The sequence below is a fragment of the Corythoichthys intestinalis genome, chromosome 2 (assembly GCF_030265065.1).
Source record: "Corythoichthys intestinalis isolate RoL2023-P3 chromosome 2, ASM3026506v1, whole genome shotgun sequence".
NCBI lineage: Eukaryota > Metazoa > Chordata > Actinopteri > Syngnathiformes > Syngnathidae > Corythoichthys > Corythoichthys intestinalis.
The window spans coordinates 38059050-38073655 of NC_080396.1; the positions used below are offsets into that span (position 1 = coordinate 38059050).

The 14606-nt window shown below is 40.1% G+C and overlaps 1 protein-coding gene across 3 annotated transcripts in view; it reads left to right on the forward strand.

The window, feature by feature from the left end:
- The window catches only part of celsr3 (cadherin, EGF LAG seven-pass G-type receptor 3), a 116969-nt gene that overhangs the window by 18764 nt on the left and 83599 nt on the right, over positions 1-14606 (forward strand). For all 3 annotated transcript variants that reach the window (XM_057829949.1, XM_057829951.1, XM_057829950.1), the window contains exon 2: positions 13216-13559. In XM_057829949.1, coding sequence (XP_057685932.1) covers positions 13216-13559 — 344 coding nt within the window. The remainder of the gene's footprint in view (positions 1-13215; positions 13560-14606) is intronic.

Below are 14606 nucleotides of genomic sequence, written 5' to 3' on the forward strand. Positions count from 1 at the left end.
TGCACAGCCACATCGCTGCCGTCCTGCCAGCCGCTCTCTCTTTGCTGACGTAACTGCTGCATGAATTCTGATTTGGGAGACTTGACAGTTCAGACCTCCGTCACATTCTGGAAAAATGTGGGCTAGATCGGATTTAAACCACATACGAAAATGACCCAGATCAGATTTCAAGTGGTCCACTTCTATCCAACGTTTAGGCCGTAAGGCCTCACTCGAGTCGCAAAAAACACGAAAAAATCGGATTCGTGCGGTCTGAAACTAGCCTTGGAAGACACAAAATGTCCACATCTTTCAAGAGGACTTTGACTTATATGCAAGACAACGCTCCATCTCATGCATCTAAGTTAACTACTGCATGGCTGGCCAGTAAAGGCCTTAAAGATGAATGTAAAGACATTGTATATGAAAAATTAATGACATATCACCCTTCTTTTCAGCTGCCTTAAACCCAACTGAGAACTTGGTCCCTTCTTAAGCACGAAATTGAGTTTGAACAGTTCCAGAAACTGGCGGATTCTGTGAATGGGAGCTTATATTATGGTGGCTATTTTGGCTTTTGCGTTTTTTTTTTTCCTTTCTTTTTTAAATTTTAGACACTTTAAAAAGTTTTTTATTATTTTTTTTATTATTATTAATATTACCTTAACAGGTATGGGTAAATCAAACTGAACACTGTCCTCGTAAAACGACAACGAGAGAAGACTATTAACTTCAATCTCTACAGTACACTTGCTAACAATGACCATACTTTGAACAGGGGGCTACTTTTAGCATCTTGTTATCGGTTTCTAACTCAAGGTGCACAGCTGGGAGTCTGGGGGGATGTCTTCTCATACTTGCTGAACCCGATGTTTTTCTGCCTACAATCATCTACTTGTCGATGAATTGAACCAGGATCCCTGCAGTGGCATGCTTTGATCTTACCCACTTGTCCAAGGCTGCCTGACTTTCTTCTCACGTTCCTGCTTACTTGTTTGGGGTGCTTCTCTTTTGGGATACATCTGTCGGTGAAAACACAATTCACACAGGTTTGCAGACAACGTTACGAGATCTCATCGTACACATTGGTCTAAACTTATTCTTCTTTTAAAATATTGTTGCAATTCCAAAAAACCTAAGGAAAATTTGTATTGGAGTATGCAGAACAGCTTTTGGTAGATGTTATTTGTTTCCAATGCATACTTGTAGAAATCTATTTCAACTCCAGCTGTGGGCTTCCACTTTAGTCAAATGCATTCTGTGCTGCTTTCCTGCATGCGAGCTCTGCATGCTCTGACATTCAAGGTGCTTTCAATGTCTTATTAGTCAGGCTACCTGGCAAAGTGAGATAGCACTGAAATCCCCACCAAGCGTCTTAGAGGCAGAACACTCATCGGACTTGCCCCGTTCTTATAAGAACTGGTGTTCTGGCACCAGTGGGACCGCTGGTGATTCTGCATCAGCATGTTTATTCTTTAAAGGCTTTATGAGAGCTCTCCCCGCATTTGAAAGCAAAGATGTTTACAAGTCTACTAAGGTCAAAGCTTCTCCTGAGTTATTTACAAAATGCTTTGTTTGGCCATCGTGCAACAAAACACCAAAGTAACCTTCCATTTGTGGCTTTCCTTAGATATTAATGTTTTATTGTCTCCATACACGCTTAGCGTCAGAAAGGGTGATGCATTATTCATGACTAAGATGTTTTATTATTAGGAAGTTATGTACGAAATCACCTGTCCTCACATCACCACTCACGATAGTTCAAAGCATTTCTTTTTCAAAGCTGGGTTTACTATATATTTCTGATTCAATAAAATCAGACTTGTGGTGACTTTAAATTTTCCAGTTTGAAGTTATTGAAGATGCACTTTGCAGGTGCTCGCATTTCTTGAGATGCTTTTTTGACCTTGTTTGTTCGAATGTGACTGTCCGTCTGAGTGAGTGATGGTGGATTTGGAAAGTGTCAAATTTCCACAGGCTCCGCAAGCAAGCTCAGACTTAACCTTCATTAGACTCTGATAACGGATTTTTGCTGCTAGGTCAGAGAGCAAAGTGAAGTAATTCAATAGCTCCCAACATCACACTCAAACTCAATATTATGTATAGACATGTGCAACCGTCTTTTCCCCCCCGGCAGACACTACCTATATGGTAGGGCATGCTCGGGTTGGGGGTTCCGGTGCCGGGATTGGCGATGCGGCGGCGTAGGGTTGGTCGCCAACGGGCTTACACTCATAAGAGATTCACACGATTACTGGGTTCTAGATCACAGAACTGATTTGTGTACACTCTACCCCTTTCAATCACTTAGCTTATAGTCTTATAGACACCCCCACCCCCATTCTCCTCTTTCACTGGCCAATTGGCCCCCACATGGTGTAAACCTGAAATACATCTCGCTGACGATAGCACCAGCATATTAGTAACTAGTTTAGATGTTCAATGTATTTCTTGTTGTTTTTTGTGTATGTGTTTCTTTTCTTTCTTCTCTTGTATTTCTTTTCTTCTGTCCCCCCATAATCCCTTCCTGTTCGCTGCTTTGTCATAATAAAAAGGTATTTTGAATGATCACAATGGGAGTATGTCAGACTCTCCATGTGAAACATTAAAACTGTTCAGAATCCGGGCACTTAGACTTCCATTCTCTGTGTCAAACAGCTGAACAGGACAGGTTTAAGAAAAAAAAAAAAAAAAAAAGACACTACCTATGATTAAGCCTGTCGCAATATGCAATAATTCCATTCCATTCCGCCGGATGGTTTAGGCTATTTTTTATTTTTGCCGGAGACACATCATTAAAATGGGCGGAGCCGGGCCTGGAGTCAACAGCCCAGTTGCTTATTCACGGTTTAACCAGTGAACATAGATGAAGAACGCTTCATCATGGAGGTGGAAAGTCACAAAGTGATTTATGATGCAGCATATCATCATTGTAAGGACAACATTAAAAAGGAAGCTGTATGGTGTCCTATTATGTGCGTTTTTCTGGCAATTATATTAAACACACGATGTGCTGACAAGTTTATTTTTTATTAACACACAGCGCTAACAACACTTCCTCAACCTGTGGCTCTCGGCAATCTGTGCCGCGTCACATGAACAAAACAACATCACCGTTGCGTGTACTTCAGGGTGCCTCGGAAAAAATTCCAATCAGAATATTACACATGGAACGCCATAGCAGAAGCTATGAGGGGAAAAGTTTTCATTTGCCTAAATGCTTAAGTTATTAAGTGGAATTATATATTTTTTTTCTTGAAAAATACATTTTATTTCTTCTGTGTTTCTGTGCGGTATTATATTGTTGTCTTTTACTTAAGAGGCATGGTCTATTGTTTTTAGTTGTGATTTCTTAAAAAGCATTTTTGAATTTAGGAGTAAACATTTATCGCGTTTAAATGGGTGTACTTGATCTATTAATATATACTGTATTCTCACTAGGGATGGGAATTGATAGGATTTTTACGATTCCGATTCCATTATCGATATTGCTTAACGATTAGATTCTTTATCGATTCTCTTATCGATTCTAATTTGGGGAAAAAGAAGAACAAACGTTTTGATTGGCATCGAGTTTGTTTAATCAGAAGTCACAACCTTACAAACTCACAACGAGATCAAAAGAGGCCCAAAGCCTCAATGTTAACTGTGGCAATAAGTGGCAAATACACAAGAATGTGTAACATTTTACTGAACATTTATCTAATAGAAAAAAAAAATATTGGTATATATTGGCAGATAGGTTTTTGTTCTGCCTTTGGCAATATGTGTTAAAGCAGGGGTCCCCAAACTTTTTCCTGTGAGGGCCACATAACTTTTCCCTTCTCTGATGAGGGGCCTGGGTCAGTTTGTAACAGAAAAAGTGTGACGATTGCAGAAGTGCATAAATGTAAAAAATTATTGTTTTTCAGAAAGCCACAATCAAATAACCCTTTCTGGATTCTTTATAATAATAATAATAATAATTAATATAAAAACACTATTAATTAAATAGATAATAACCAAATAACCCTCTCTGAATTCTTCAAGGAAAAGACCAGAAAATAAATAACACGATTGAGAAAAAAAAAAAAAAATTCAAAATGGCCGGACCAAATGTGGAGGCGGGCCGTATTTGGGCCGCGGGCCGCAGTTTGGGGACTTCTGGGTTAACGTGTATTATTTTACCATTACATTGAATTGCATGCCTTTCAGTTTACGGGGCGCTTACACGCTCAAGTGGGGGCGCCCTTGCGCTTCCTCACGCGAAGAAGAACGCGCTCATGTGAAGAAGAGCGCGCTTACATCCAAAGAAGAAATGCCGCATCCAAGTGAGTGAGCGAGTTAGTGAGAGAGGGAAACACTTCTACGAGCCTACGTTCTTTGTTAATGTTAATATCTACAGAGGCAACGCCTGTATGTATCATCTTTTGTGTTGTTGTTGTTGTGTTTCCACTCGTGATCGGACACTTAAATCCAGTTGTGTAGTGGTTTGAACGATGTGGTAATGCTAGAGAACGAATGCTAACCATACTGTTATTAGCAGCTAATCATCGCTGATTTACGTTGATGCAAACCTGTTTGTTATTGGGGACGAAATTGATTTGTTTCATTTCTATTCTTAGTTTCACTCTTCAAGTGATGGTTGAATAAAGTCAGCAAATTATACCAATGTCTTTTGCATCGTCATTTGGGAGTTTAGCTAGCTGTATAGCCAGGACTGAGCCTTAGCCTCTCTGTGAGGACAGCGCAGTCGTATTCCCTCCCGATACAGTTATCTCCACCTTGCAATGACTGCAAGTCGCTTTGTTGTAATTTTTCCTCGTGAAGTGAAGACACACTTTCGAGCATTTGAACCTACGTGCTGTCGTTGTTATGTTTATGGCTGCAATGCTCGTGCTTACCCGTCGTAACCTTTCATTTTCACACTCTTTCCTGGTGAAGTGTAGTCAAACTTTGGAGCGAGTGGTTCTTGGCGCCATGCTAGTTTGATGCGTCTGGACAACAACACACGTCACGACGCAATACGCGTCTTTAGGAATCGTTAAAGGGATCGTTAAGGCTTTTTCATTGTGATGTCGAGGCCTCGAAACACTCGGAACCGGTTCCGAATTGGAATCGGATTTCGATTCCCATCCCTAATTCTCACTGTGTTATTGTAAATTGGTTTTAAAAAAACGGGGGGGCGCAATAATATCGCATATCGCAATAATTTATGAGATAAATTATCGCACACCAAAATTTGTTATCGCCACAGGCCTACCTATGATGTATTTTTCCCTTTGTTTCTAAAACAGAATACTTGACTGTATTAAATATCGACTTTTGTGGTATAGTGTACAGTTTGCATTCTTGAACCACTTAAATGTTTTTTTCTTAAGCTTCCCTGTGGCTTTAAATGGCTAAAATAGCTAAAATCACAACACATCCCCAATGTAAAGTGTGCATGCAATTGTCAGTTAATATCATGATAATGGATGCCTACAGAATAACACAAATGACAAAAAGTATGTGGTGTAAGACATAAGATGACAGGGCAGTATCATTTTTTATATTAGTGATGGGGATCTTCTATTAGCTAAATTAAAATACTCAAATGAAAAAATAACTGAAAATCACATTTATAGCAAATCTTCTATTAGCTAAATTAAAATATTCAAATGAAAAAGTAACTGAAAATCACATTTAAAGCAGATTGCATCACATATGTCACTTCTCGTCATCCTTCAAATGAGGCTAGGTTGATACGGCAGGTCTTAATGCACGAATCCGATTTTAACCTGACGGTTTGAACGGGAAAAGTCACATAAAAGTGGAGTATTTTAAATCCGATCTCGGTCTCTTTCGTATGTGGTTAAAATCCGATCTGGGCCACATTTTACTAGAATGTCGCTGCGGTCTGAACTGTCAAGTACCCCAACTCTGTATTCATGCAGCAATTACGTCAGCAAAGATGAAAGAGACGGTAGCGGTGTAGCTGTGCATTAGCGTAAGCGCGTAGTTTGAACGTGGTTTTTGAGGAATGGGCGGGCTTGAGGATAAAGGGGCAGGTTGAGGATAAGCCTAAGAATTCTCTGTTTTCTCTTTGCTCCAAATGAGCAATATTTCAAGATTGCGTACACGGCCGGGAGTGCGGGCAAACTGTCCGTATGTGTGTGTGCGCGTGTCCTGTGTCGTTATTGTTTTAATGCTCCTGCGCATGTGGGTCAGTTTGCTCAGCGCGTCTCAGAATGCGAATTAGTGCGCATGCATGATACTTGAATGGGCTCAATGGACAAAGGCAGTCTGAACGGGCACGCCAAATAAAACAGATATGACAAAAAAATCGGAATTGTGCATTGAGACCTGCGGTATGAACCTCGCCTTGGTTTCCAAACTAACCAGTTGCACTTAAAAAAAATGCATTTTACGCTTGACAGCGATCGTGTAAACAGTTAAAGTGCTTGTGACTAGTGATGTGCCCTACTGTGCCGAGGCGCCGAGGCGTGTGCCGAGTAAACCGGAAAAAAATCTGCAAAGCGCGCATCGAGGCATGTGTTGATTACGCTTGTGGCCACGCCCGAAGCCTCGGAAGGCACGTTGCTACGTCCGAAGCCTCACGAGACGGGCTTCCTACGTCATCGCCAACACATAGTTTCGCCGGTGATTCGAAATGAAGTGGCGCACCGAGACGACAGGTGACACTGACACACCCAGCTCGCATCTTCAAACCTAAATTCAATCGGATTCGTTTTGCAATGGACGCACTGTCCAACATCGAAAAAGAAGAGAGCATCCCCTGTCTGGGATCATTTTGAGCAGTTCTCTCCTAAAAAGGTACAAATTAATAACCAGTGTGAATATATAATTGTAAATTATTGTGACAACACAGTGTATCCCTCGTTTTAATGTCTTTCTTCTACTTGCTGATTTTTCAAAAGGTGACGTGCAAACTTTGTTCTAAAGAACTTGGGTACCAAGAGAACACTTCATCTATGTTGAGGCATTGTACCCCGGCCTCATCCGTCCCTTGCGAATGACTATTTTCAAAAGCAGGAGAAATTCTATCTTTAAAAAAAAAAAAAAAATGAAACCGTTTCAAGCCAAAAACTTTAATTATTCCTAAGAAATTAGGAAAGTTTTCCTCAATAAAAATGAATGAAAGGTGTGCCTTGTTTCTTGTTTATGTGTCAATGTCTAAAATAAGGCAATCATTCTTTCAAATAGAGCCTAGATCTTGAGCTCAGGTCGGGCCCAAAATGTCACTCATTTACGTTCGGGTCGGGTCGGGCCGGACTTCTTCTCTCGCTAACTTTTTTTTTTTTTTTTTTTAGAATAAATGTATATTTGTGTATGGATGTTAAACTAAGGAATACTTGTTATAAAATAAATAAATTGGATAAAACAGAGAAAGGGCGCTGTGGTAATCCAAAACATGAACCGCATGCAGAGCCAGTGCATTGTTTGCGCACATGAAGGCTCAGCATGGGGCTCTCCGCGAGTCTGCAACTCTGCATCCTGATATTTCCTTTTCGAATTTCGATATGGATATTATATTAGTCAAACATCTTTATTATCATGTGTTTCGAGGGCCGTACCTCTTCGTGCAAAGCAGGACTTCGTGGTGTTCTTTAAAATGTTCTTATTTTGTTTCAGTGCTCCTTAAGGCAGGTTGTTCTTTTGGCTGTTCTGATGCGAGTCATTAAAATAAAGAATGTTATTTAAAAGTATTTTAGTTTATTTTTGTATATGCTGCTGTTCTTCTCCTTGTCAGAGAGGTGCGTCCATGAGAGCACAATATCCCACACAGAAATATATTTAACAAACCTATCCAGCGTTATTTCGTTGTGTACATGCATTTATTATTATCATAAAAATATGTAGACTATTTAAACATTAATAAAAATTGCATTCTTTTCTGCCAACTTGAAGAAATTAAAATAAATGTCTGTTGCTGCATTTTACCAAGGAAATGACGCATGAACTATCCACCTGATAGAACAGACACACAAATATGAAAGATATAAATGTTTATTGAATATGCATTTTACAGTCTTGTTCAACTGGGAGAATTTGTTATAAAAGACAGGCTTTAATTTGTTATCATTATGCACATAGGTGTTGTCACAAATGTGATCACACAAAATGCAGCCATTTTCCAAGCAGTGCTCTGTCCAGGTCTTAGTGATGCATTGCATCCCTGCATTTCCTTCTTCTGGGTCCTCACAAATAAAAAATAAAATTTCGGCTTTTTTTTTCGGGCTCAAAAAAATACAATTTCGGGTTTATTCGGGCTCGGACCTGACAGTTAAGTTAATTACTCGGGCCGGGTCAGGCTGGATTTCTTAGGCCCAATCTAGGCTCTATTTTCAAGTAACACACGCACATTCATTCACATAACAACTCCCTGCCCTTTTGACCTCATCAAATCCATGGTATCATTTTAATCACTCTCTCTGTCATGACATTTATTTTCCACATGAAGGCGCAATAGAACAAATGAAGCCTCATGATGCTTCGGCCCAGGAGCGAACCAGTTTGATGGAAAGCCTCATTGCTTGATGATGCTTCAGTTTGCCATCACTACTTGTGACACGAAAAAGCATGTTTATTTCATAATACACGCGGTATTTTATGCTCCTGAATGATATGGACCGCTTGGATGTGTGTGGAAGCGATCGCTATATTTATTTAGTTTTTTGAATCCCGCGCCAGGAAAATGAGTGACTTCCGGCTTCGGTCTCGCATTGAGGAGGAGGGCGCTGTGACGTGTACGGTAGAAGACGTCCTCTTCACGCTACAGTGTACTGTTGTGTATGAGGACGAAGGATTCAGCTGATTTTGCGGATTAATACTTTTATTTTTTGCATCACGCCAGCCAAACGGCTGCAGAAAAATCATTCTGTATGCGGGAGAGGCGTATGCGCCTTTTTGGAGTTTCAAAAGGTTCCCATTCACCGTGGATATTTACTGTGGGACCATTGGACTTACAAGGAAGTGAGTAAACATCTTGTTTTGTATTATGTCAAATACGAATACAGTGATTACAAAGTAAACACTATAAAATTCCTTTAAATAAAGGACTACTTACGTTTGATCATTGATAGGCATGTGAAAAGCTATCCTCACGCTCATTAGCAGTTAGCTGTTAGCACGTTAGCTACACAACAATTCCAGCCACCCTCCTCCAGGGAACGAACTGTAAATTGCTCTCTGCCGGGCGGTTTGCCGATCCGCAAAGAAACTCGACAACCGGGTCGTCATGTCAAATAATCCAGGCTAGTTATGTGTGATTTTCCACTTCGAAGACTTTGAAACATCCCTCGGTTCGGGTTAGCATGTCGGCTAGCTGTCACTCCTTCTGGTCTGTTTACATTCTCCGAAGCCGGGGAAGGGAAATGACATATGTCCGATTTAGGTGTCATAAAATATCGTTCGGCAGGTGTGACAGTAAAGGTAAAGTCGACTGTTTTGACCATTATGGAGTAATTTTGCCATGTCGTCTTGAATAAATGAATTTTTATTATTTTATATTCCATTTAGCACAAGTTATTTGTCATGACCATGCCATTTATTTAGCAATTGGGGAAAGTACTTGGGTAAAAGGAATATCCTGTAAAAATATTGAAGTAAAGAGACAGAAACAATGACATTTTGCCGCTCTCTTCGTCTCGTTTTCCTCATTGTGAATAGTTCCCCCTCGACGGGCTGACTGGTCCTTCTCAAGCCATTTATATAGCTATTGGGGAAAATACTTGCATAAAAAGAATATCCTGTAAAAATATTGGGAGTAGAGAGACTGAAACAATGACATTTTGCAGCTCTCTTCGTCTCGTTTTCCTCGTTCTGAACAATTCCCCTCAATGGGCTGAATAGTAAAACCGATGAGCCTAGTCTACCGCTGACGTCATCCACCTGTTGGGGACGCTAAAGCCCTATAATTGTAGGCGTGGCTAACCGGCAGATTAAAAGACTAATTTCTCGTCATCTGCGCTTTGCTAAATTGTTGTATATGGTCGAATCGTCTCAAAATATGATTCTAATTCACATAATAATGCCATCTAAGACTTTTTTTCTGGTGTCGTATGCTCTTTAAGTCTCCCTCTATCAATGCAACTACTACTTCTTGGGAGTGAGATTTTTTAATTTGGGTTATGGAGTATCAAATTACAACCAGTGACTCAGGGTATATGGTTCAAAAAGCGATACATAGACTACTTCATTAGCGGGGAGTTGGTAGTGTACCATTCTTTACAATGCTAGAAAATGAATTGACTATCAAGGACGGTGTTAGGAGAGCTGTAGTTACATTAATTATGGTAAATATATTGACATATAAAATGTGCAGTACCCGTGTGTGCGTGTGTGTTTGTGTATGAGAGAATGATTAAATCCTACTCCATCAGATTATCCAGTCATTTCCAAGATCTCCATGTCATTTAAATAACAATGGAAGATCAGCTTCAATTTGTGCTACATGATGTGGAGTGATGACAATAATGAAATAATGCTGTCCTTTGGCCCCCGCAAGATGCAGATGGTAACATTCAGTTCATCAAATGTTGTTTGCAGTGATATCTGTATGTGTAGCCAGCAATACTACATTCTGGGTCTTTGTAGTCTGTAAGCGTTCTTTTTTGTTGTTGCTGTTACTCCTAAATGTCTCTTCTCCTTCTGGTTCCTTATTTATCGCCCTCTTCTATGTGTGTACGTGCGTGTCTGTCTGTGTGTGTTAGAGGTCAGTAGGGAGTGAGGTTCCTCATAATCCGGTAATCAAACCAGCTGCCAACCAACCCAACCCAACCCCCATCCTCACAGACCTCCTCCTTCCGTCTTTCTCTATCTTTTTAGCCCACTCTCCTTCTGTTGCTTTTTTGTATTGTTTTTCTTAATAAATTCACTGGATCTCTGTGAATCCTGTTTAAATTGTCAATTGTTAAATTATCATTATCGATTAGCCAAGATAAAATTTAAATTTATATACAATCATGTGAAAAAATTAGGACACCCTATGGAAGCCTGCGTGTTTTCTAACATATTTGTTCATACGGATATTTAATAGCAATTTTAACAATCATGAGAGATTCAAGTAATATATCTAAACAATTAAAACTGAAAAAAAGATTTCTTCAAAAACTTTCTGTGAAATGTAATTTTAAATAAATGGAATTTCTGTGGAGGAATAAATTAGGACACCCCCAAATTCAATCCCACTTAAAATGGCTAAAATCACACGCAGGTGTATCACATCAGGCGCACATGATTAGAAAATCATTACCCAGTGTTTTGAAGGAGGCTTGCCTTATTTAAACCTCACAATTAGTTTGGTGTGCCCCTGTTGAAGTGAGACAAAAACCCATTGCGAGATCAAGGGATCTGTCTGTGGCCTTCAGAAAGAAGATTGTAGACGCTTATGAATCTGGTAAGGGATTTCAAAACATCTCAAAAGACATTAAAATCAGCCATTCCACTGTCCCGAAAATAGTCTACAAATGGAGGACATTCAAAATGACTGCAAACATGCTCAGGTCTGGCCATCCAAGCAAGTTCACCCCTAGAGCAGACCGCAAGATGCTAAAAGAAATCTCCGAAACCCCTAAAATGTCATCACGGGATCTACAGCAGGCTCTTGCAACTGTTCATGTGAAAGTGCTTGCCTCTACAATCAGAAAGAGACTTCACAAGTCGAACCTTCATGGGAGGTGTGCAAGGAGGAAACCTTTGCTCTCCAAGAACATGAAGGCCAGACTGAAGTTTGCCAGAGTGAATGTAGACAAAGACCAGGACTTCTGGAATAATGTTTTATTTGGACAGGTGAATCCAAGATTGAATTATTTGGACACCAGAGCAGAGGACATGTTTGGCATAAACCCAATACAGCATTCTAGTAAAAGTGGTAATGGTGTTATACTTGTATCGTGCTTTTTCCACCTTTCAAAGCCCACAAAGCGCTTTACACACTCTACATTGCCGTCCAGTTCATCAGGGCAGAGAATCGAATCCACAACCTCTGGGTTGGGGGGACAACTACTCTACCACTGAGCCATACCACCCCATACCAACTGTGAAGTATGGAGGTCAAATTGTCATGGTTTGGGGATGCTTTGCTGCAGCAGGACCTGGCCAGTTCACCATAGTAGACCCCACCATGAATTCTATCGTGCATCAGAGGGTGCTTGAGGAACATGTGCGATAATCTGTGAAAAAATCCAAGCTGAAGCGAAACTGGACCATGCAACAAGACAATGAGCCAAAACATACCAATAAATCCACTGAAGACTGGCTGAAAAGAAATGGAGAGCCCTGGAACGGCCAAATCAAAGCCCAGATCTTAATCCCATTGAGATGCTGTGAGGTGACTTAAAACGAGCTGTATATGCAAAAAAAACCTCAAACATCTCACTGTTGAGAGTATTCTGTGTTGAAGGGTGGGGATAACTTCTTCAGACCGATGTCAAAGACTGGTAGATGGCTACTAAAAGTGTCTCACTGAAGTTATTTCACCCAAAGGGGGTAACACTAGCTATTAGGTGGTAGTGTGTCCTAACTTTTTCCTCAGTTCGAATATGCATTTTTGTTGATATATTGGTTTTATTAGTAAAACAATATTTTTTGTTTACCCACAATTAAATCACTTTCTTTTCCACAGATAAAGAAAAGCATTGATATGTGAACATTTCTAAATAAAGAAAAGAATATTTAATGGGGTCTAATTTTTTCACATGACTGTAAATATTTTATAGATCTTCCATTCATTCAGATTTGCTCGCCATTAAAAGATTTAGTAAGACACTTTTTACTGTCATGGTTTTCATTTAAAACTGATCTCACATTTAAAATACTCTTGATTTATTTTACGCGTGCGAACGTGATAGCACTTGCAAGATGTGGAAAATTATCTTTTAATGCAACACAATGCAATTTTTTTTTTTCAAAACTCTGCATCCACTCTGCATTGTGTTGCCTCTAGCTGGAGTTTGTGCACTATGAAAATTGGTTCTGGCCTCGGAGCGGTTTTCCAGCTGTACTGTTGCAAGTTCTAAGGGCAATGTTATGCAGGATCATACACCCATTAGCCACACATCCAGGACTGATCAAACGAAATATAGCCATCGATTTCTGTTTTTTTTTTTTTTTTGTCATGTTTGTTTTCCTTCTGTTGATACGTCCAATTCCATTAAACTTAATTTTAGGCTTACAGTGTTTTCCTAAATGATTCATGGTGAAAATCATCAATGCTTCCTAAAGTTTCCTTTTTTTTCTACATTTGCTTTCTAGACGGTGTGCACAGTATTTCTGCTCACTGCGTCCTTCGTGTCCTCATCATCACCGAGGACATGCTGGGCAGCAGCGTCACAGTCCGCCTGCAGAACATGTCCCAGGAGCACTTCCTATCACCACTGCTAAATCACTTCCTGGAGGGTGTGTCGGCAGTGCTGTCTGTGCCCGTCGAAGATGTTTTTGTCTTCAACATCCAGCCGGACAAGGATGCGGAATCAGGCGGTATCCTGAATGTGAGCTTCTCAGCAGCGCTACCCGGAGGGCACTTCTTTCCCTCCGAAGCCCTGGAGGAACAACTGTACCTGAACCGGCCACGGCTGACCTCGTTGACACAGATGGAGGTTTGTGCACAAATATCACACTCTAGGTCACTTTTCTAAAGTGGGCGAGTGGTTGCCTCTCACGTTCAAGCGTTGATTTTCTCCTTTTTATCACTGAAAGTAAACCTACAATATACTCAGAAAAGAATTGCTTTAGATATACGTTTACTTTTGTTCTCATGGCAACGTTAACGATGATGGAATTTATGACTGAGCGAGCATAAAAGGAGTTTAACCTTGAAGGGAGAAAGATGCTTTCTGAATGCAGGCAATTTACGTTAAGAAGAGCGTGTGTACACTAAAGCACTTTTTCATACAAATATTGTGCATCCAAAAATATTATATGCTGAGAGGCATGCATTTACCCTAAAAGTTTTTTTAAATTGTGCGTTTTAAGTTGAAGTGAAAGTTTCTGAGGTGAAAGTATTCGTTTTTGGACGTCATCATGAATTTTAAGTCACTGGCTGCCGTGGTTGGCGATAGATATCCTCTCCTTTTGGCTGAGTTTGGCTCCCTGCCGCCAGGGAATGGATTAATGAGAGTCATAACGGCCATATTTTTTCACACTCTGAGGCGTAATCATGGACAGAGAAGCTATGAAGTAAATGTGATGACATCATCCAATATCTTTGAGTGTTACTAATTTGAATACTTCCATATAAACCTACTGTTTAGCATTTGCTGCCTCCCAAGGGCATATTTTCCCACACCCCATGGCCCCTGGCCATCAGATGGCACAGTGCCAGATTTGCTGTAAAATTTGAAAAAGCATTTTAGCCCTCATTAATCCTCATAAAAAAAAAAATAAATAAATAAATTATTACTTTTTTAGCATTTCAAGTCAATCACTGCATCTTTGTAATTCAGCACTGTAATTCTCCTAATTCTATCAACAACTAAACAGCGGCTCTATCAAAACAAGAAACAAAATGTACATCTTGTTGGTGAACGCTGAGCTTTGACTTGACATCAGCTCGTTTTGGCTCAACCGTGAGATCTTGGATAAATGAGTATCTGTACAAAACAGTAATGGACATCAGAATACAACATTTTTCCTCATAAGTGACA